The sequence below is a fragment of the Dermacentor variabilis genome, chromosome 2 (assembly GCF_050947875.1).
Source record: "Dermacentor variabilis isolate Ectoservices chromosome 2, ASM5094787v1, whole genome shotgun sequence".
Taxonomy (NCBI): domain Eukaryota; kingdom Metazoa; phylum Arthropoda; class Arachnida; order Ixodida; family Ixodidae; genus Dermacentor; species Dermacentor variabilis.
In genome coordinates, this window is record NC_134569.1 from 169708565 (window position 1) to 169732889 (window position 24325).

Genomic DNA, 24325 nt, shown 5'->3' on the forward strand with positions numbered 1-24325 from the left:
TGCAACGAATGTGGTTTCCCAAATAACCATTTTGAGGCAGTAAATATATTGGACAGATAGGCAGGCGCCTAAATGATCGTTTAAGAGAGCACTATAACAACGTCAATAACACTGTTCAAGGCCACTTGGGCATTCATTGCCGGGACTGCGGCTGCATGCCCCTCTTTAAGATACGGAAGTTTCAGCGAGACACAGCTCACCCGGTAAATTATTGAAGCTGATTTCACCAGAAAACTGGGTAGTGTGTGCGTTAGTGGCCCCTCTATCACGCTGACCCTTAGTGAAATTTTGTATCTAAACAGATAGAAATTGTGATGTTTTTTTTTTCAAGTGACCATGTTCTTTTTACAATGCCTTGCTGTTAGAACACCCCTTGCGACTGGCTTTCATTTTCTGCGCATGACCCCTCTGTGTATACACACACGATGTGGCAACGCAATAAAATATTGTTGAAAGTCAGTGGAGTGTGTCTCTCGCAGTCCTTGTCCTTCACGCTGTACGTCATTTTTTATACTGAACAGCCAATATTGATTCAAAATTAGAAAAATATAGTACACATCTGAGCTGCAAAAATGCAAGTGATGCAGCAAATGGCCTTTAGCTTTCCAAAAGAAAAAGAAATGTTCACGGTTAACCACGAGGTGCAGGGACTCCATTCTCTGAGCATCTTGACCAATAAATGTAGCGCATGGCATTGCTGGAATCTTACATCCTGCATTAGCAAAATAACAAGAGAATCATGAGAATTCAGCCCGTGCAATTACACACGTACTTTGTGGAAAAATGATAATTAATGTGACTGGGCAGAATGCACCGCTCAGGCAACTGGGCAAGACAAGTGAAAGGTAGGAGAAGTTTCTATTTTGCAAATTAAGGAATTGCATGTTACTGTGAATGCTAAACCACTATGTCATTGTGAACACAAGGTACATACAGCAGCAAAAACATAAATTTACAGTAGCCTTTTCACCATAGAAAATAAGAGTGAATAAAGTTTAAAGACTACCAATGACATCTCTCAACAACAGACATTTGTCCAAGAGTGTGTATGTGACCTTAATACAAAATTGACATTATGAAATCTGCAATATATCTGCATTACACTTTATAAGTACTGCAGGTGAGAAGCTTACGGGATATGGCACATTAAGAGTTAAATGCACAAGGCATTAAAAAATGACTGTTTTTACACAACATTATTACACTAGGAGACAAAGAGAACTGTTTTACAGAGTGTGCACACAAAATGAAAATGAGGCAATCCCCACTGGCATTCTCATTTGCCCTGAAATACATGCATCCAGCCCAACAATATCCAACTCTACAATGCAGTTTATTAGACACTTTCTGCATCCTAAAATTTATCGTGTATTTCTTATTTATTAATTTAGTAAGAATGGGCATTTTGGCATACTTTCCTCGAAAATTTAGCATGTGTGATCAACTATTTTTCTTAGAGCACGCCCCCTTCTTTCAATGGGTTAGCTTGGCAATGCACTGACAAGTAGTATTCCCTTATTTAAACTTATGATCCTTCCTCATGCTCCCACTTCATGCTCTAAACTGTGATGCCACTCCGATGCAGTTTATGTTAATCTGTGACTATTTACATGGTCCTTCTTTCTGTAGCCTCTCAACTAGAGCCTGAAATTTCTTGTCTCCTAGAACAATCGTTTTTCTTGCCCAAAACATATTGCACGGTTACCCCTCATAGGGGGTGGGGGGGTGTACTGTATATGAGTTTTCACATATTCAATGAACCTCAGAGACACAACCATTTCTCATCCTGTGTTGCTACTACCCGCATGAGTCACAATGGTTGTAAATTGGCTACCTGCCCTCTCTCGCTTAAAAGTACATTTTGCATGTGGAAAATAACCACAAGCATCACATTTCATTGAATGAGTGCTCCTGTGCATGTTTTTTTTTCCGTCCTGTAATGGCTAAGTTCAACATGGTCAAGTTGTTTGAAAACTGTCTAGCCTCAACCAATACTTTGTGTAGTTTCAAAATTATGATACATTCATTTTTCAAAACTTGTCCCAAATTCAGCACGAGACATTTTCATGATGCAAATGAGGTAAGGTTGTGCTCAGAGACTATGATAGGCCTGCTATATCCTGCAAAACTATGTGAAATGAAATATGCTTGCAATTTTCGTGAGCAGCTAGCTCAGTACAATTAGGCACATTACCTGCGGAAACGTTTTTTTAACGCTCTCGAGAGGTCCTGGTTTCTTGTAATTTCTTCAAATCCCTTGCAGTCTAGATTGCAATCCGGTGCATTTTGATTTTGATATTGTATTCAAAATAAAAACAGCTGAAATTTCAAGGTTTTGATAATTATATGGGAATAAATTAACGGTAGAAGAGTGTAATGCAATGAGCAAATAACAAGCTCATTGCAGAGTAAACAAATATTCCTTTCCTGCAAATAAATTGGTAGCAGGAAGGTCATACGAAATTAGCAGTGAATGCACAATAAAGAATATGATGCTACAATGCCCCGGCATTCTGTGAATATTCTTGCACAAAGAAAATCCTCATTATGAAAGACCATCAAGAAAATGCAAATGTATACTTTGGATCAGCAGTCATACCTGCAGTATGGACTGTACCATCGGCAATATTTACAACCACACACAACTGCACATCATATCAAGCTTAGGCGGCCAAGGAGCCTGAGTTTTAAATTATAACTTGACTTATTATATTACACTACACAACTATATCTACTTACAATGTTGTCTTCTCAACCGCTTTCAAGAAGACATTAACCATCTGTCTGAAGGCGAACGCAAGTGGCTTGCTCTTGATGGGGGGCGCCAAGGCTGGGCATTGTGAAATTGCTGCTACCATCTGCATGACCTGCGAGAAACGACGCTCTAAGTACAAGATAAACAAATGCTATTAGAGCAAAAGACAAGATCATTGGCAATGAGCCTCGTTTTGGTTTGAACGAGAAAAGCCAAGAATATGGACTTTGTGCTGCTTACTGAAGAAGCAAGCCTCCTTCCAGATGTTGCAGTCATGCATTAAGATTGTCACACAGCTGCATGCTTGTATGCTGCTGTCGCCAGTACGCCAGTATGCTTTGAAGTTTATTATTTCAAGTTAAATTGATTTTGTTTTCTTGCCAATTCTTGGCAAACAGACCAGCAATGAAATAGCTCACTTACACACATACTCCCTTTTGAGGAGAGAATTCACACACGCACGCATGCATGGGCGCACACACACACACACGCACACACATGCTTCTACAATATGAGCAGCTTCCTGTGCTTGACACACATACATTTTTTTTATCCTGTGTCACTCCTACTGCTAAGGCATAAAAAATCCTTTGTGTTACCAACCCCAAACTCCTCAACCTACACCACCAGCTTAAACACTTTCTCGAGAGCCAGGACAAGCCTTCTAGCTTCCCCAGTGCTCCGAACTGTAGTTACGAATTTCAATAGGGCTATAGGCGACAGCTCTCGAAGGGCATGCAAATTACTCGGAGACCTAAAGCTTGTATATGATACCTCTAAAGCACAACGCTTCAAATTTTCAAAATTCATTAAAGCTCCTGAAGACAATTGCTATATACGTAGAACGTCTCGAATAACCTGCCGCTAACAATTTCTGCGGTTGTCTGCATCAAAAGAAATGTGGGCTAATGGGAAATCCACGTCTTTAAAACACACTACCAGATTTCTTAATCATTTATTTATGCTCTGGATGTACCGTTCCTTTCACAATAAAAAACAAGGCTATTGATTTATCAGTGCATGGGAGGAAAAAGGACGAAGCGTATACTTGGCGCCTTCCCACTGGTCCTCCCGAGAAACGGCGCCTCTACAGCAGTTGTCCAGGGTGGCTTGAAACCAAACTCGGCTTTCAGGCGGGAACATTCGCTGCACCAAATCGGAAGAGTTTTATTGCGAGTAAAACTCTACCGGCCTCATGCAATACACACGCACGCACACAAAACGCACCCACACGCACACACAAGTATACGCACTCTCAAAGCGCAGACACAAAAGCGCGCACGCGCACATTGATGAACACAAACAAGCACACATACATGTATGCAGGCAGACACGCTAACACGTGCACGCACACACAGCGACCCACAGACAACACTCACAAAACACGTACGCACTAGACACGCGCAAACACGCCGGCCCATACAAACCGGCATGTACTGAACGCGCGCGCGCGCGCGCACGCACGCGCGCACACACACACACACAAAGCGAGCTGAGCTGAGCGCACACACACACGCACGCACACACAAATCAAGCCGAGCGCGAGCACGCGCACACGCACAGACAAAGCGAGCCGAAAAAATGCTGAAGGCGTCCGGCAAGCAGCAACAGCAGCACGCGACCGCATCAGGGAGAACCAATACCGCGCCGGTTCCTTCGAAAGGTGGCTAGGCCAGTCCTTTTTCTACGCGACGCAAAAGTGGTCGACCACATTTAACTGAAGTGCTAACGACCGTATTACAAGCAGCCGCGCTGAACGCACAAGAGAATCACATCAATGAACGTTCAAGCGCTGAGAAACAAACCGTAACTATGCAGGCGCACCACGCCCGATGTAGATTTGACAAACATTAGTCACACGGGACGCGATCGAGGTAGTTAACTTGCCCTAGCAGGAGTGCAGCTGCTCTTGCTCTTACATTAGCGAATTATGAATTATGCTACGAGATCACAGTGAGATATTTCTAAAGCGAACAAAACAAATACCAAATAAACGGGCACTTGCCTGAAAGTTTCCATCATGCCAGTACTACCGACCGGGCACGTTGCAACTTCTCGTTTCAGCCTTCGTGGATCCATCTTCCAGTGCGTACGAACGCTTTGCTTTGAAGTGGGGCACGAGTAATACACAAAGCATGGGCCACATCTTTTTCTACCCCGCGCGCAAAACTAATCACACGTTTAAAATTACTTCGCACAGCGCGCGACGCGAACGCACGCGAAAACGAGCATGATGGCGCAGCTTCCGCCTTCCCGTCCTGCCGCGCGCCGAAGTGATGGTACAGCGTCGGCCGTCACTTCCGGTCGCTTTTCATTGGGCATGGGGTGGCCGCGCAAATTGAACGTTTATTCTGACAGGTTTGCTTGCTCTCATGGCCGCCTGTTTGCTGCTGCTTCGTTGTGGTCTCTAACTAGAGCGGTGAGGCGGGTAGTTACTACTACGTTTCGTGCGGGGCATTTTATTTTGGGGTGGGGGGCGCAGTCTGTGCTGCATCACTGAGGGTACAGTACACAAATCGGGACCGTGAGCGAGACGATCGGCGCTCTTCTGCTGGTGCGATTAGATTATTCGCTGCGTCCGAACGAAGCAACTTTGCGAGGTCACAGCGTAGTTTCAGCGATATCATGGCTCGATAAAGACGCTCACATCTTGGTCGTTCGACAGCGACGCGTAAACATTCATGAGGAGACTGAAGACTGCGTTTGCAAGTGCGTATGCTCTGGATAAGAAATTACAGCTTTGACGACACCAGCCCTTAATATATAGGCTCAGCCTTACAAGCTGTATTTGAGGATGCACTTAGAAAGCAGATCAGTAGCTTAGTAAGCCTCTGAATGAATTAGGCAAGGTACATGGAAATTCGGGTTTGAGAACTTCCAACGTGATCTCGCCTCTATAAGTCTTCTTTATGGATTCACCATGCAAATTGTATGTTGATGCCATTGTACAGCAGAGGCTCGTCCAACAGCACGTCCCTGTTTGTTCAGCAATGTATCCAAACAGCTTCTTCCATTTCACCACTTTTTGTTGGGCAATTAAGGGCACCGAAATATTAGTGCAGAATTGCGCAAGTTGCTCTCGTGTTTTCGCTCTGCTACTGCAGTTTTTCTAGAAGTGTTTAATTGCATGTTAATATTCCTGTGAGCACGAAAAATAATGATAATGGAATTGTAAGTGAAAGGGCGTTCTTTTTCTGGATGATACATTTTTGGAGTGGCCGTCATGCCAGTAACATCAGAATCCTTGAAGAAATATCGACAGTCACTTAGGAATGGGAAAACTTAATCGCTTCACGCATCTACACTTGCAATTGTCACGTGACCATAATACGTTAGTTCATACATTGTCACGTGTTCTTCACAATACTACCTTAATCTCCCGTAATCCACCGTGCTATAGTTTGTACGAACCTTAATGCAATTTATTCCACCCTTATTCACATTATTTCACATTATTTACCCATAATTGCTCATACTTAACGTTGTTGTATTTACTACCTTCTGTATCACTACTGACGTCATACAAGACGGTGATGACTTCACATTTTATTTATTTATTATATACATTCAAGGCCTAGTAGGCACAACAGAAAGAAGTGGTGAAAATATGCAATAATTGCAATGCAGCGCAAAAATAGAAAATCAAACCATAAGATAATTTGAACGGTGACCTTGAATTAGTGGTGTCACAAATTGAGACTGTTGAGGCGGGAAGGCGGTTGCATTCAGTGGCTGTTCTTGGCAAAAAGGAAGAATGGCACATCAATTTTGTGTTGATGGTCGATGCGAGACGAGAACTTGGTGTGGTGAAAAGATTTTCTTTACGGGAAGGATTAAATTAGCATATTCTATGAAAAAGACAGAGACGAAAGTATTTGCGACGTAACCAAAGGTCAGGTTCACCTAGTGTTCTTTTCATGGACGTGACGCTAGAATGAAGTGAATAATTTGAGAGAATAAAACGGGCGGCGCGGTTCTGAATGCTTTCTGAATGCTTTCAAGGGAAATGACAAGATTGGCATGAGCAGGGTCCCGTATGGATTGTTGTTGCGGAGAACGCCACTTTTCGTACCTGAAAGGCCATGAAACGCTTTCGCATTAAAAATGAAATACATACACACATTGCTCAATGCGTGGACGTGTACACGTTACTCAGATTTATGCATCAATACGTTCAACACCCTTCAGGCGTCGATTTAACACCCTTCTTTGAGCAAAGTCACACCTTATGTGTGGTATCCACCCTTGTGATAGGGTGCTCTGGCCGAAAAGGGTGCTAAAAGGGTGTGGGCATGGGTGTAAATGCCGAAAGCACCCCTATCAACACCCATAAGGGTGTAAAAATGTTTAGTGTGTACCTAATTCAGAGCTTGCTTTTATGTCTTACGCTCTCGGAGCTTTTTGGGGTTTTTTTCGTGTTTTTATGCACATAGCCATGTCATGACAGAATTTTACAACTATCTTAAGCTTTTCTGCGGGCAATAAGATGGCCAGTCGGGCTGGTTGGCTGACCTTCATGTTTGAAATTAGATTGAAGCACACAAAGCAAACGGATAGGGAAGTGGACGGGACGGCGCTTGACTCTCAATTTAAAGCGCAAAAAAGTAGAAAACGTAAAATCAGAGGTAGCGAGAATGGCTTTTATCCTTTATGTTTGTAAGTTTGCCTATCATTTGAAAAATATTGGAACTAGGTATAACGATGACCTGGTAATCACAGAAAGAAACGAGCTGGCGCATATCTGCCCGCGCGTTAACAAAGCAACAGAACCAAGGTTTCGTTCTGTTAATCATCAGAACTAGTTCGTTAAATGTAGAAAGGGGATGGCTTACGTGATCTTCACCCGCCGTGGTTGCTCAGTGGCTATTGTGCTAGACTGCTGAGGTCGTGGGATCGAATCCCGGCCACAGCGGCCGTATTTTGATGGGGGCGAAATGCGAATACACCCGTGCGCTTAGATTTAGGTGCATGTTAAAGAACCTCAGGTGGTCGAAATTTTTGGAGTCCTCCACTACGGCGTGTCTCATAATCAGAAAGTGGTTTTGGCACGTAAAACCCCATAATATAATAATTGAGCCGAATGCTCTCAGAGATAATTCGCACAACGCGCTTCAAAATTGCTCCGCTTCTCTGCAGGTACGCAGCACTATCCGTCACCACTTCCAGCGCTGGCGGACGGCTCGCGCCCTGTGCGCCGAGCAGAGGCGACAGGGGCTCAACTACCGCGTCGGTTGCCGCCGGCCGTCGTCGTGCGCCGTCTCCAGTGTGGGAGCGGGAACAGCGACGCACGGGGACGCGGGGCGGCTCTACAAGGGACGGGCGCCCCGATCGAGCTGCATCAGCTTTGCCTCGACAACGTCCACGGTTGCTCCACATGCCGGCTACCTAGGTCCAGCGCACCGCTTCAGCAACGGTGCCTTTGGGCCGACGGGAAAAGACGACGCTGTATAGGGCAGCTGGTGGTGGGATCACGAACCCTGACTTCTGAGCTTTAACACGCCTGTTTTCTACCAATTTGTCTCCAAATCTGGCCAGGACGAGTTTGCAACACTGTTCTTGTTATGTCAGGTGTAGGAGTGAGAGGAAAATCTCTCTCAAGAGAGATACGAGAAAGAGATGTGGGCCTCGTGGAACTAACAACAGTGCCGTCTGCCTGCGTTGCCGCAAGGTGCGCGATCATAAGCAAGAAGCGAACTAAATACATAATTAGATAAAAAAAACGCTGTCTTTTCTTCGCCCCAAGCGCTTTTTGTGAACGTATAAACAAATAAGAACAAGAAAAGGAATGGTGAGAAAGAAGTAAAAAGAGCTGTTAATCAGTGAGGAGGATTCAACAGCGCATACAGACAATGAATAAACAGAAACACATCGCTACTCTGGTGCTGTCAAGGGGGGAACACTTCGTCTTCATGGGAATTGCTAGTGCACAATACTCGTGGTGCCGCGGTAGTTTGTGTCAAGCCCCCGCAGTGTTTTACATTTTTACTAATATACTCCGCGTCTAAACCACCAAAATTGCTACAAATAGATAAAATAATAGCTGCTTTGCCTTGTTTAGAACTTCAGAGTAATTTGCTTTGCGCAAATAGAAGAAATCTTTTATTCATGGGAACATCGCCGGAAATGATGTCAACGAAAGGACAAGAATACAATGACTTTGCTCGATCAATTAGCAAGAGTAAAGTTTTTCTACCGAACAAGAAAGAGTGGCCCAAATGAATTGAAAGCTAGAAACAATAACAGACACATTAGGGATAGGCAGTGCAGTGCTGCAAATTTTGCTGGCAGTGGTCCAGTGCCACTCACTACGGGTTGATGGCATCGTAAAAAGCGAATTATTCGAAATGGAAGCGTGTGATCAAAAGCAATTTCTGGCAACAGCTTCTAATATTACGGCAAAACTGAAAGCACCAGATTGTCCATCCGTGCTTATAGCTAAGCTTCTTTCATAAAACCCCCTGAAATGCTTCTTATTGTTCTTTTTCACTTCGTTGAGACGCATTTGAACAATCCTATGGCTGTATTCTTTCTATCTAATGCAGACTACGCACTCTACACATTCGAATGAAATGTGCTCAAGCTTTTGTCAGAAAGAAATTTCCTTTTGTTCCCTGGTGTTGTTTCACCCACGTGTGCTTTCAGCTCGGCTGCTGACAGATTTTCCCGCATAACTATATATAATGGCTTAGCCCTTGATTTCGCAATAAGTGATTATTTTGCTTCGTGATTTATTTTGCTAGTATTTTTTGACTAATCAAATTATCTTATTCAAAAGTATTGTCAGTCCGCTGGCTGAAATGCAATGAGCTGATATTTTTAACGCATTGGTCGAGCTAGTGCAGTTCGCCTTTCCGAATAGGACTATGCTGGGCTCTGTAATTGTTGAACCACTTCGTCTTTTTCACTGCTCAACGAGTGTGACATCCGTCTTGAAACAGGGTGGTTGACTTCAACCTTGGCGATGCCCAGGTGCCGATTATATGAAACAAGGTTTTCAATAGTCCCTTGGGTTAACGTTTCGGATGGTATTGAGATGAACACATGCTTAATTCATATGCATGAGCATGGAAGTTCATGACACAATATAAGAGAAATGAGAGTTGCCATGAACTCGTGCGCGACGTTCCGCAGATTTTTCAAAATGGGTGTTTAAAGTTGCCGCGAGGAGTCATGCTATAGCTGTTATCGCCCTAAGTCCCTCAGTGCAGACATTGCACTTTGTGCTTGGCAGGGCGCGGGTAACAGTATATCTTCTTTGATAGTGCCAGGCTTCAGGACTCTGCATGTTATGCTCTTGTGGCGTGCGGCTTTATCAACAGTCTAAGATTCAGGAATTCGTCCCTGTTGCACCTTGTCATTCCAATGCCACCTCATCGAAATGATTTAGCGTCAATTGTTCATGGTTGTAGCGCTGCACAGTATGAAGTTTAGGGAGCTAGTGATGTTTACAATGACGGTGAAATCTTTTCTTGCTTTCGCCTCCTTGTCAATGAAATGCGTGTTTTAACTTCACTTTATATCAAGTGACTACCTCCTTTCGTATTTAACGATTCGCTGAGCTTCGATGTTTAATGACATGCGCTTAATGTCATTTCGCCTATCATTCATTGAAGCGCACCAGACTTTCGGCAGTAATGCCCGTGTGCAAGATATTTTTAACATAAATCACAGGAGTGACTCGCCTCCAAGTTTAATTTGCATATTTATTTATTTATGTCCTCTCTCATAATTCTAATCCCGCTTTAATGCTGCTTGCAGCGCTCCTATCGATATGTGTGTACATCAGATGTAGCAAAAAATTAGGACAATAACTATAAACTGCCATTTAAACCTAATTCAATACTATTCCGCAGAGCGTATTGGAAGATACGCCGAGATATGTTTAATAGTGATGGTTCCACAGTAGAAGTGCATCGTTTCATTATGGCGCAGTATTTTCATCTGATCGACAAGCAATGTCAGCTGCCGCCCGCAGCCTTCAACAATCAGCACCTGATGAAGGCGAAAAGCCTGTCCAAATATTCTATTGCCTTGGTGCAGTACGCGCCATTCACATATGGCTCTGCTGGTTCAAAGAGACGATTCTCATTAATATGTCTCCTGAAAGCGTTCGTGAGCTTCACGGGACGAGCGGCCATGCTTAAAATGACCTAGAATATTTTACGAAAACATTATCCAAGTACGTTGACGCACCATACAAGCCATCGGCCATCGTACTGTAATATCTCTGTGAGGACTCGCTTTTTTTTTTACTGTCGCGCACTTCGACAGTCGGTCGAGTGGGGCTCCGCCTGCTTTAGCACTTGGATCGGCCAGGCATGAAGGGTTGATCGAAAGCAAGTAACTGAGTCGAGCAAAAGTAGTAGTATAGGAATAACCTTAAGAAAGTACCGGCAACCGACGGTTTAACGCATCGTAATGCTGGCCAAGCGCCGACCCGGGGGGGGCTATACTCTATTCTGCACTACCGCAGTTCATTGTACCGGCCATAGTCGCCACATTACGTAGTTTACCGACCAATACATATGCGATAATTTTGTGAGAAGTGATATCGACATTCTTATCAACAAGCGTATTTATTGCTTCTTTGGTATTGTACAAGTTCCCCGTGGCTAATGAGTCCAACAGAGCGTTAAACGTAAACATGTCCTACAATGAAACTAAAAAAAAAATCCTGTTACTAAAGAATCGCATTATCTCATCCTTCACCGCCGTTGAGGCCCTGTGGTGATGACAAGCAGTTTCCATATTGAAATAATGCGGAAGATATTTTTAAATAATTGATTAGCATTCCAGTAATGCTAATTTTGTGAAGAGTGTTATTAAATAATAATAATAATAATAATAATACACCAATTATTATTATTATTATTATTATTATTATTATTATTATTATTATTATTATTATTATTATTATTATTATTATTATTATTATTATTATTATTATTATTATTATTATTATTATTATTATTATTATTTACCATAGCAACGTTCGTACGTCTCCATCTAGCTACGTTCACAGAAATGAGAAATTAAGTCACTCATCAAGAAGTTCTCTTCTTTTTTTATCAATGCGCTTTATCGACAGCTGTGTAATAGCAAGCTTATTCAAGGAGGTGCCATAGAGTGAATAACTCATAGTTTGTGCTGAAATCACTTTTATTCAGCTGCGCTTTAAATTAAGCGGTCGACGAGGCTTTCAGAAATGTCACAATGGAAGCTGTAGCGCATCCGTCAATGACCAACGAGCGATCATTTGGCCGCGCAGCTGGGTGGAAGCGATTTAATTTTTTCTAGACTTCTGTACTCTGTTATTTCACTAGCACATTTATGCGTATCTTGAAACCACAATGTGGAAGTTACCATGAGGATTCGGTGAGAAATACATGTTTACACACATTACAGTCGTCACATAAATATATTTTCAAGCTTTGTGAAATGACTGTGTACAAGACAAGGAAAAGATATGTAAATAAACGCTTTGAAAATGCTTAAATGAAGCACCGTCTCATTTTTCTACTTAAATAATGGATGAGCTAACCTACTATATGTTTACCACCTGCAAATTCCGTTCTACTGCCAAGGCGTCAAATGTAACAGCCGAAATAAAGTTGGAATGGAGTAATCAGCTGATTCACATTGTTACCCATCCTAATAGTGGTCGTCTTGGTGGATTTGTGATTGGTTTAACAGTTATAATCAATAAATCGGGCTACCTAGTAGCGTCGTGTTAAAATGCCTCGACAGCATGATTACACAAACGACAAGACCGGCGCCCAGTCCGGTCGTTTTTGTTCTTTTTCGGTCCTGGTCTATTGCGCCTTGCTCGTTAAACATTCGGGCTGTATAGACCGAGCGGAATGAACATGTTATTTCGAAGACCAATAGTGCCCTGCACAGTAGAATCATGGGACCGTGTAACGTAAAACTATGCAATCATAATTTTTGTTCCAGTCTCGCGCCTAAAATTTACGTAACCTACCCAAGCGTCGCGTATTTACCCGCACCATTGTTTGAATCGCCGAATGAGATGTCCTTTTTTATAAAAGGTCACTTTTGTTTATCTTTAAAAGCGTGGAACATTGCCTATCTTAACAGTTCTTTTTTAAATACAATTGGTTGACAATAAGTCGAGACTGCGAAGAAGTGTAAAACGTTTCGTTGGGGCCGAGCTAGTCGCGCGAAACTCGATAACGGGCAAGCATAGTGGTGCCAGTGTCTGCGATTGGTGCGCTTCCCCTTCCTTCCCTTGCTCTGCCAGGCCAGACATTGTGGCGACGGGTAACGGAAAGTTACAAATGCCGCAAGAAAACTGCTGAAAGGGCTCGAAAACGTTATACCGTCAGGTATATATTTTTTAAAATATGCTCAAATAAATCATTCTCGTCGACAGCTAAGTGTAGCGAGCGCTAGAGCAAGCGGCAGGCAGGCGTCTTCTACTCACAGCGGACAGCTGGTCTAGTTGGAAAATTGAAATTGCATGCATTTCCCATGCTTTAAGTGAATAAGCAAAATTAAGAGAAGAGGGAAGATGCAAGGGCAGCGTTCTACCTGTCTCTGCGTTTTTCCTCGTCTCTTAATTGTTCCTATTTCATTAGAGCGCTGGTAATGTAAGAAAAATCTACGCCTTTCAGAATGGGACCGCGTCCGGCTATTCCGAAAAAATCAACTTTGTTCGGCACATTGTCACATTTTTACTGCGCCTACGTCCTTTTGACAGGAGGAGTTCTCGCGTTTTTATGACTTCACGTGACCGAGAGGCTTAGGGGGCACAATGCGAAAGAAATATAACCCCTAGCGGAAGGCTAATGGTGAAATAGGCCTAAAAGAGGGAATATTATTTTTTTTCACTGCTCGCCATGATCATGCACAATCAGTGTGTACACGTTCTATAAAAGTGGAAGTTTCAGCAGTCTACGTGACGTCGTGTGAGCGACAGCTGAAACGGGCGTTGCCGAAAAATTTTGGCCCGGTCGTGGGGTGCTAATGGCTAAATTGAAATAGAAACAGAGTGATATAGCTTAATTTTATAGCTCTCTTGAGCAGGGATGGTGTAGCGATTACATTCGAATGCTGCTCCTTCCAACGATTCATCAGCGATCCGACTGGTGTCCCCCGACCCCCTGTTATTACTGTGATTAGTCGGCTGGGAACGGCAGATGGTAAGAAGGGAATGCAGCATGTGAAACAAAATTATGCATTACGCCGGCCTTAGTTGAGTATGAAATGATGCAATCGTAGTTTTTAAGCGTTCGTCAGAGAATGTGTTTCAAAAAAAAAAACATATTATACTTGCACTGCACTTACACACTTGTACGTAGCATTACACTTCGACATTGTAATTCGACAGATTTTCCCAAGTCGCAGTTGTATTGACTGGACTCTTTTATTAAACTTGATGGAACAAATGTAGTTCACGTCACCACGGAAGACGACACGCTTCCGAACCTAAACGAGACGGCGCACCGGACGGCGCGAGGCCTGACCCGCCGCGCCGAACAGGGCAACGCCTCTCGCACAATAGCGAACACTCCTCGCCCAGAACGGTACAGGCTCACCAGATACAATGACATAACCAGTGCATATCTAAACACCAGAAGGATATACCCACTGCCGAGTCCCAAATTGAACAGGAGGCATGCGGTAGCCTGGAGACAACTCCAGACAAACACCTTCCCTAATCCATTCCGTCTTAAACGTATCTTCCCAGATAAGCATCAGGACGACACGTGCAAATTGTGCCAGGAAGGAACAGCAACACTCAAACACATGCTGTGGGAGTGCAATGTAGTTATAGGAAGGATGGCAGTTGCTCCGGAGACCCTGTCGTGCAGGTGGGCCGCCGCTCTGCGCAGCTCAGACGTCGCAATCCAGAAGTGGGCAGTCCAGCAAGCCTGTGAGGGGGCGTTGAGGCCAGGTCTTGATATTACCCCGTGGAAGACCTGAGCCCGGGTCGTGTTAAACTTTGCCGGACGTACAAGAAAGTTGTATCCATCCATGCACCACCTCTGGTTGGGAGTCATATTAGCGAAAGCTAATGCATTCCTTATCAGAATGGCCAACGGTGCCGTATGCAACTCTTGCCGACGTGATGAGACTTAAATAAATTTTGTGTCATTTTCCAAAGTATGAATCTAAACTACGTGTTATGGATATTAGCCTGAGCTGCTTAGACGAGAGAGCGTTCTCCGCAGCTAAGATCCTGGGACCTAGGCCAAAGACCACTAGTATGCACAAGGCCACCAAGGCACTGATGCACTTTTTTGAAGACAACTGGACTATACGAGCACAGGTGAGTGAACATGCATCATGAGTGCACACATAAGTGAATGAGCATTTATATGCGGGTGCGCGCCCAATAGCTCCCCTCCTTCTCTCCTTCTTATCATTCTTTCCGTCCTCTCGCACGTATAGGGTAGCCAACCTCGTGGATATTAGCTTTTCCAGCCATCATCAGCCTATCTTTATGCCCGCTCCAGAACGACGGCCTCACCCTGCGATCTCGAATTACCCCTGTCAAGCACTAAGTGATTCCAACTAGCACCTGCGAATTTCCTAATTTCATCACCCACCTAGTTTCCTGGCACCCTGAACTTCCCTTCTCTTGGCACCAATTCTGTAACTCTGATGCTCGATTGGTTTTCCATCCTAAGCATTATGGGGCCTCCAATTGTTCTCTTAATTTCAATTAGGATATCGGTTATTCCCTTTGTTCTCTGATCCACACCGCTCTTTTCCTGTCACTTAACGTTACACTCAACATTTTTCGTTCCATCGCTTTTTGCGTGGTCCTTAAGTTGTTCTCGAGCTTCTTTGTCAACCTTCAAGCTTCTGTTGCATATGTTAGCAAAGGTTGAATGCAATGATTGTGCACCTTGTTTTTCAATATAGCGGTAGGATCTGACAATGCAAGCCGTGTGCACTCCAACCCATTTTGAGTCTTCTGTAAACTGCCTTCTCACAATCAGGGTCCCCTGTGAGTAATTGACCTATATAAACTACGCAGTTTACAACTCTAGAGGCTGAATGGCGATCCTGAACTTTTGTTCCCTTGCCAGGCCATGTGAACATTATCTTTGCCTACGGCATAATAATCTTCAACCCCACTCTTACGCTTTCTCCGTTGAGGTCTTTAATCATTTGCTGTAATTCTTCCGCAGTGTTGCTGAACCAGACAGTGTCATCTGCAAAACGAAGGTTGCTGAGATATTCGCGTAGATTGTCCCTCCTAAGCCTTTTCTGTTTAATTGTTTGAATACGTCTTAGAAGCAAGCAGTGAATGGCATTGGAGAAATTGTCTCCTTGCCTGACCCCATTCTTGGTAGGTAACTTTCTAATTTTCTTGTAGAGAACGCTACTTTCCTTCTAATCTAGCTCTCTTTTTTATACTCTAGAAAACGTTCCTCTTTGTTCTCGGCACATGGCCCCAATCGCCAGTTTGTTGACGAAGGCAGAGTGCATGTTCACGAAATTAGCAAGGTTTTAACAGGAAGTGTTTCTGAGTTCAACGTCAAGAAAAAAAGTGGTAGTTTCGTCCAAATACGACGCACTCAATGGGATAGCAAGGTTCAGTGCAGCGTTCGAGCTCCTTACACGGTGTTCTAGTTATATACGGAGGCAACAAGCTCAACGCAGCACGCAAGAAAACTTTTGATAAGTAGCTGATACAGCGCCCTGGCCCATACCATACTTCTCAGAATGCTAGTTCTATGAGGAACACTTTCTAGGAGTACATATTTTGGGGTATTGACTGTTCGTGTCATATAGTTACTGGGACTATATCGCTTAAGCGACGCTGAAAGGCAAGAATGACAAGGACATTGCGCTATCGCTGTCACGCCGTCGTGCAATAATTTACAGCAGGACGGTGCGCTTTTCTACCCTAGCGCCGGACAGCGCGCAGTCCTTGTCATTCATTTCGGTCCGCCTCGCTTAAGAGCTTTGGCCTAAGTTACCAGGGAAAATGTGTTTGTCAGCCCCTAATAAAGGGATTTGATAGTTTAAGCTGAACACATGTTCCTAGCATTCCGACCACACACGTGCGGTGAACTCGACCGATCGCTTTTGCAATATTTCGCGAGACCCAGCCCACGAGAGCCAATGAGCTACTTTCTCGCGTTTGCATAACCCTTGTGCGCAGGCGTCCAGTGGCGGTTCTCGCGAAATCTCGTGAGAGTGAAACCGTCTCCGAAAATGATCGTCCGACATTGCGTCCTTAGAACACTGACCGTAACGCTGACCTGACTCTACTTCAAATCAACTTGAGTGGAGCGTAAGGGCGCATGCACCTGGCTTCGTTTTCCTTATTTCTTTTCATGCAAATGCCCATGGGGCGTCTGTCGAGACTTAATACTTTCTACGTGCGGTCTTGGCATGTGTAGTTTACGCAGTGATAACAGGACGCAGACGGTGGTGTTGACTGCTCGAGCACGGCTCTAGTGTCTGTTTACTCGCTATCAAAATAAAGTTCTTGTAATGCAATTGTCCCTCTTTGGGAACATAACTCACTGTGCGATCAGCGTGTCCCTATCTTCTTCCACCCACTGACTGAAGTTTTGTACTAGTTTGGGCCACAAGGTAAGTGCTGGCTGCCATCTGGCCTAGTACACAGCTTGGTTTACTGGGTATGCGCGGCTGAGTACGTGCCCAAACAGGAAACTTCGGCGTCGCATATGTGATATTGGTATGATGTAGTCAAGAATTTGACGAAAAACGTTCTGGCCAGGTAATTTAATAGTATAGCAAATATATCTCTCGTAACGGACCAACAAATGACAAAATTGATGTTTTCGTCTCCGTACGAAACCGTGTTAAATATAAAATTTAAAGATAATATTATGGCGTTCCGAAACCACTTTCTGGTCATGTGGCACGCCGTAGTGGAGGACTCCAGAAATTTCGATCACCTGGGGTTCTTTAACGTGCACCTAAATCTAAGTACACGGATGTTTTCGCATTTCACCCCCAACGAAATGCGGCCGCCGTGGCCGGGATTCGATCTTGCGACTTAGCGCTGAGTAGCCCAACACCAGTTAACAAAATTGCAAATGAAGTACTCATCGCTCAAACAGTGTATATGTTCAATATCGGACAAATGAACTTCAAATATATGCGGAGAAGGTTGCTGTCCATTCTGTTAAGGGTGTCATCAGTAGTTTGAATGATGAGTGATTCGAGATGAAGCCGTAATGACAAATTTTGGCCTATGGCCAACACGCCTTGGGCGGTCCCCATAAATGGCGCGGCCGGATATTTTCACGGGCTCCGTAAAGAGTTTGTCGACTTGTTTTCCTTCTTGAAATCCTTCTGGTAAGGCTTAAATTGTTTGTTTAGCCTTCCAGGCTGGTATTTGTACAAGAATTTGCAATCTGCACACGGTATCTTCGACGCCACGCCAGCAATTTCCATCGGGGCAGATCGTCCTTCACGTTGAGGAGATCGTGTCTTAGTTAGCGGCTCGGCATGCCCACTGTATGCTTCGGTTCTTTCTGAAAAATGCGTGAGTGCTTCACTTATCTGTGCCATATCATGTGCTACAGCAAGCGCTTCCTTTTTCTTATATTCCTTTTTTGGCGGAATCGCTGCTTTGGATGCTTCTGTTTGAGGTTTACCATTGAAGGCGGTTCTCGGTTTCGTCCGAATAATGTACCTCGGGCACCCATCTCGTCTGAGGTCATCGTGTATCTTTGTGGGTTCCGCTGAGGCCTCCTTCTCCGAACACACTTGCACTGTCCGATTCACAAGTGACCTCACAACGCAACGTTTGTCAGAAGTACGGTGCACCGATTTTAGGTCGAGGTGCGTCAACTTCAAGTTGATTTTAGCCTGAATTCGAAGGTTTTTTGTGCACAAAAACGGACAGGTCACTTGAAAACCGCTTCAATAGTCTCACTGCCCCGAAACATATTTCCTGGTGTTGTGTACAATAAAACATGCAGGTATTGCAAATTTTTTTATACATGTGAGACAGGAAAGCTATAATGACTAGTGAAGCAGCACCGGAATGACGTAAAGAAGAGAAACACGTTGGCCAAAGTCTTAGCGGAGCAATTGCGGGCATAAGAACACACAGTTTATTGGAACCACGCAAGCGTGTTGGTGAAAGGCTCCAATGAGATCATAAAATCATGTCATAAAATCTTCGTTTAGAGTTACCCATAATTCAATCTACTGAAAACGCTTTTACAACAATGGACTATCATCTCCGCCCCATCCATGCCAAGTGACTTTGGGACATAATCAAGAGTACATAAATTGTTTCATGAACGCTCATCTTACTTCAATTTAGTAAGCAAGGTCCTGTACGCGCAAAAAAGAACGTGAACTTCGTCGTTTATTGATAATATATAATATTTAAGATTTTTTATTCTATTCTGTGGTATTGGTATGTACCCAGTCTTGGTCAATACCCCGGAACGAATGCACCAACGAGGCACAAGGAATATGAAGTCCAAATATATTTAAAGCGATGGCGCCTAACCCCCAACAGACTTCTCCACGTTGAGCACCGTCACTTGATGGAGGCGCGTTGCAACGAAGTTGCAGCTAATATACAAGGGATACAACGGAGCTTGCACTGATGGGAAGTGACTGCAATATATACTCCGTCGTGGTATGATTTAGCAGCAATATGGTGTGCTACAATATAGGTTGTCTCTATGGTAGTCACGTTAACGTCCGCATTCATCGAGAGATGTATTCTGGCGGAATTGTTTGCCTTCAGGAGGTACACACATTCTACAAACTCTCCAAAGTAGATCTTGATTCGAATAACCTAAGTAAGGCACATGGGACAAAGAATTCCAGAAAGCTTGACCCAGTAAATCTTGCAGTAAACATAATCTGACCGCTGTGTTGCCTCAAAGCTACGCAACAGTCGCATTGCACTAAGCACATAAAATGCTAAGTTTTAGTATGATTTTCCCAATTCACAAAAAAAGTTTCAACAGAACACATCAAAGGTACCAACGTAAAATATGAAAACGTTCTGTGCGTAAATGTATCCTACCATCATTTTCGGCATACGAAAATATGTGGCTTTGTAACGCAAAATTTTATGAAGGCTGTAACGCACAGCCTTCCTTTTGTAGGTTGTGAAAGGAATTCAAGGAGCCGCAACAAATGCAATGCTACATAATATGACATCCCTTCGCTTTGTTTGAAACTAATCGTGAAAGTTAACCAAGGAAGGGCATGCCGAGAAATGTAGACTGCGCCTCTGTGCCTTGGCAATCAGGCCACAACTGGCCTAGGGCGTACTTCATAACTGCCAGGTTAGCAATACAGATAAAAAAAGAACGGTGCACCACGCAAGAATGTCAGTGGGGCGCCAACAGGCGTGAGTTAACGTTGCTACCATTGATGATCAAGTGCCACCAACGCTAGGGCAAGTGCTGCTACCTGGCCTCCTAAAAAAATGGGGTGTTCCAGTTCTAGCCGGTTGGTACTTTCAGATTTTACGAAGCGCGTACTTTAGGACAAAGGCAAAAGCATTCTTTGTTTAGCTTTCTTTTGTCCTTGTCCGAAAGTGCGTGCCTGTTAAAGCTATCTCAAATCTGTCTCGTTTTAGTGGGCAAATACTAAAGCCTTTGAGGATGACGAAAGGCAAAACCCGACGAAGAAAACACTGCTTAAAGGTGCGCGCTTGTCAGCGCAGAAAACGCTGTTCCGTATTTCAAAAAGGGCTGCGCACTAAAAGAAACATTGCTCCTAAACTCGCCCATCGCTCCGCATCGTTCCCGAAGGCCAGAGTGTTAGTCACTCGCGCTACAACCGACAGCATTACGCCCGGCCACCTTGGCCTTGCGCCGACCCTGCAGCGAGTGCACCTGTCGTTTTACTGGACTCAAATAGAAAATGAGAATTTACTACGCTGCCATGATCTCTGTAAGCGCCACAAGCAAACGACGCGTTCAATGCATCAAAGTCGGCACTGGCTTTCCTCTATAGCCCGTCTGGGAAGACATCAGCTGGCTACCACTGGATTGTAGTTAGCACCGATGCATTGTAATAGAAGGTCTTGGTTTCTCACTGCCGCTGGTGTCTATTCTTTCGTACTGGCTCTTCATTGTGCATAGTCAGGATGCTTCACGTGTTGGTATGAGTGATTTTTCGAGCAGCAGTTAAATTGTAATGTGCTGAATAGCTCATATGCCTCATGGGTCTCCTTACCACATTCGCACACCTTACCAACAGCAGATTAGAGCTCGGTGAGCAGACCAATTGTACCCTAATTAACATGCTGAAATAATTGTATTTTGTGTCATGATCTACTCTGACAACTCAGCATATCTGTATAATTTTGTATAAACTCGCAAGGCACTCTGGCATTATTGCGACAGACCATGACGTCATCACCTGACATCAAAACTAATAGCTGGGTGGGCCTATAAGAGCTACTACAATAAACCCTTCGTCATACAGAGCTGTTTCATCATAAGCGCCGGCAACTTATCGTTCGGTAGCCGTTTTTATTAGGTAATGATCGCCCTGGCTATCTGTTCGTATTCAAGAACAGCTTCGTGATCGTAGTTCCTGAAGTGAATAGTTTTGCGCTGCTTTGACAGGGTATCGCAACTATCATGGACCAAGATTTAAAAATGTGCAAATGCCACTTAACTGGACCGAATAAAGGTAATGCTGTATGTCGTCGCTTGGAGATACTCAGATTATTTCTTTTTGCATTTAGCCTAAATACATGATTAGTCTTAAGTAAATATTACTGCTCCCAAATATGTGGTAATTAGACGAAAAGTATTAGTGAGAAAATTGTAGAGCAACATGAAAAACTAGCGATGCGATTTTCTATAGCTGAAAACGTGCTAAATAAAAGAGTTTTACCGAGCGCGAGTGAAGCCCGCGAATACACGCAAATAAAGAAATAATGATGGGGTTTTACGTGCCAATACCACTTTATCATTATGAGGCATCACTTAGTTTTGACAACCTGGGGTTCTTTAAGGTGCACTTAAAAATCTAAGTACACGGGTGTTTTCGTCCCCATCGAAATGCGACCGTGGTGTCCAGGATTAGAACCCATGACCTCGTGCTTCGCAGACCTACATCATAGCCACTTAGCAACCACGGCGGGTTACATGCAAATCGCCTCGAGTGGTTAGTTTCCCTAGTCGTTTTTTCAATTGCTTGTGCGTGTGTGTGTTCTGTAATGTAACAGATTTTATTCTTATAGAATAATTACTGGTATTTAGCTATAGATGTTTACGTTCCACTGCCAGAATCTGGTAGAGGTATATGTTGAGGGGGTGGAGGAATGGAGGAGAGGTGGAGGGGACCAGCATCATTTCTTTTGTTACGTGGCATTCACTAACATGACCGAAATTACTAGAGCACAAGCGCTTGTGTACTTGTAACCCATCCAAATGCAGGCACCAAACAAGGAACACAATCCCTGTCCTCGTGCTTCGCGCAAGGCACCATGCGCCTGCGTGTTTGTAGTTGGGAGCAGATTTTCCATGTTTGGACAAAGTTGCAGCTGTAAAGTGCATGATTCCATTTTAGCGGTCATTACAAACCCAGCGGTAGACAAATGAAGCAGCGCGACAAGTTCCTCTGCCCATTGACGAGTGGCACACGTGTGTGTGACCTCAAGAAGGAACGCTCAGCCGTCCTCCATCATTTCAGTGGTGTATTCAAATTCATAATGCCTGGCTTCTTCAAAATCCTAAAGTGTTGCCCTCCTCTCCGCAAATATCTGCCAGAAGGTGAACATCACTCTCGTTATCCGCAAAAAACAATCGATGTTATGTTCGTGAAATAAATGAAAGACGTTCCACAACGCTACTTCGTTTTGCGAAAGTATAACGCAAAGTGAGAGTGGCATGCCTTTGTCTTCTATCGGACTCATCTTAAGTGCATCCTAAATAAGAGCTATGATTACGAACATCCTCGGCGCTGCGAACATTGCCGCGTGACGGTTGCCACTATAAGAATCGGCGCTATGTTATTCTGACAGGCGAGGTGATTATGTTTAAGTGTTGCGGGAATTTGCAAAAAAATCGCCTCCAGCTGATAATGTAATTTTAGCCATATAAATTTAAATATGGCTTCTTGCGTGCCAGAACAACTTCCTGATATGAGGCATGCCGTAGGGGAGGACTCCGTAAATTTTGACCACCTGAGATTTTTTAACGAGCACCAATATATGAGCACACGGGTGTTTTCGCCCGCAACGAAATGCGGCCGCGACGGTCGGGATTCGATCCCGCGATGTTGTGCTGAGCAGCGAAACACCATAGCCACTGAGCAACCACGACGGGCAATTCTAGTCCTTCGGCTAGATTATTTAGAGAGGGGTGCATTACTTGCACGCGAAACCGCAACACCAAATAAACTAATTATCTTCCGACTTATTTGTTTTAGGCTCATATTGAAATTAACGAATTGCAGCCGAAGTGAGTTTGCTAGCAAGGCGTATCCAGTTCAAATAAATTTCCAGGCGGACACCAGTTTGAAGATATACGGCATCAAACACATGCTGTCCAGTACATGCACGCACACACAACACACATGTATACCTAAATGTACGCGATGATTTTCCACTAATATACGAGTATGCTTACGTATTTTACACGAAGGCTTTTTTGGCAGTTACTATCTATTTTTCCGAACATCGGGCTCCAAATTACCTAGGCGTTTCCAATTTCCACAAAGAAAGACTTGATTTCACACACTAAAAAAAAGTAATAAAGCTGCCAAATACAATTTGAGCGAGTCGCTCAGGTTCAACATGCCTGCTTCGCGTAAGCGATTTCTTTAGGTGGTACAATTTTTTTTTTCATTTTTGCAAGCGTTGCCCTTAGTTTTCCGTTGTTTGTTGTGGCTCTCTTTGCAACGTAGAAACAGAATGACAACAGACTGTAAAAAAAAGAAAGTTGGACACAAGAGTACGCGAAGCATTAATATATATTTCGCCGTGAATTTCCCAGTATTTCGTATAAAAGGGGCGCTTTATAATTATGTCTACACAACGCCTTCGCACAGACGATGGACTTCGAAGTGAGAAACGCCAACACTCGTGTTATTTCACGCGAAAGGCACCCCTACGCCGTTCTTTTCTTACTTCATCTCTTCTGTTCCCACACGAAAGCAAACAGGGGTGCTATGCAGGATGCGCCGAGTTTGGCGAAACTCGGGATCTTCACGAGCTCTGGCGACACCCCAAGATGAAAGCACGAATGGTACCGAGGCACAGTTTATCTTTCGACAAGCTTGCAGTTTCATTGGTTTATCTAGATTCACTCTGGCTGGCTATCATTCCTTGGGCGTTGCCTTCAGGGCGGTCGACAAACTGGGGCTCACGTGATCATACCGTCGGTGCATGGTCGTGCCTTCTTTCACTTGTTTGTCGTTCCACCGAGTGCATTACATGCACAAGCGAGTTATAAAACAAACGCATTTAGTACGATATTATTAGTTAGTTTGAAGTGGTTTAGAAGCATTTTAAAACTTACAACATGTACACTGCATGTGCATTAGACTAATTTGTAATTTAGTACGCTTCGCATTATACCACGAGGGAACGCTGTGGTGGCGTCATCACATCAATTCACC

The 24325-nt window shown here is 43.9% G+C and overlaps 1 protein-coding gene across 1 annotated transcript in view; it reads left to right on the forward strand.

The window, feature by feature from the left end:
• Window positions 1-8206, forward strand: part of LOC142570549 (diuretic hormone receptor-like) — a 44138-nt gene extending 35932 nt beyond the window's left edge. The window contains exon 12 of the mRNA XM_075678923.1: window positions 7892-8206. Coding sequence (XP_075535038.1) covers window positions 7892-8206 — 315 coding nt within the window. The remainder of the gene's footprint in view (window positions 1-7891) is intronic.
• Window positions 8207-24325: the final 16119 nt, after the last annotated feature.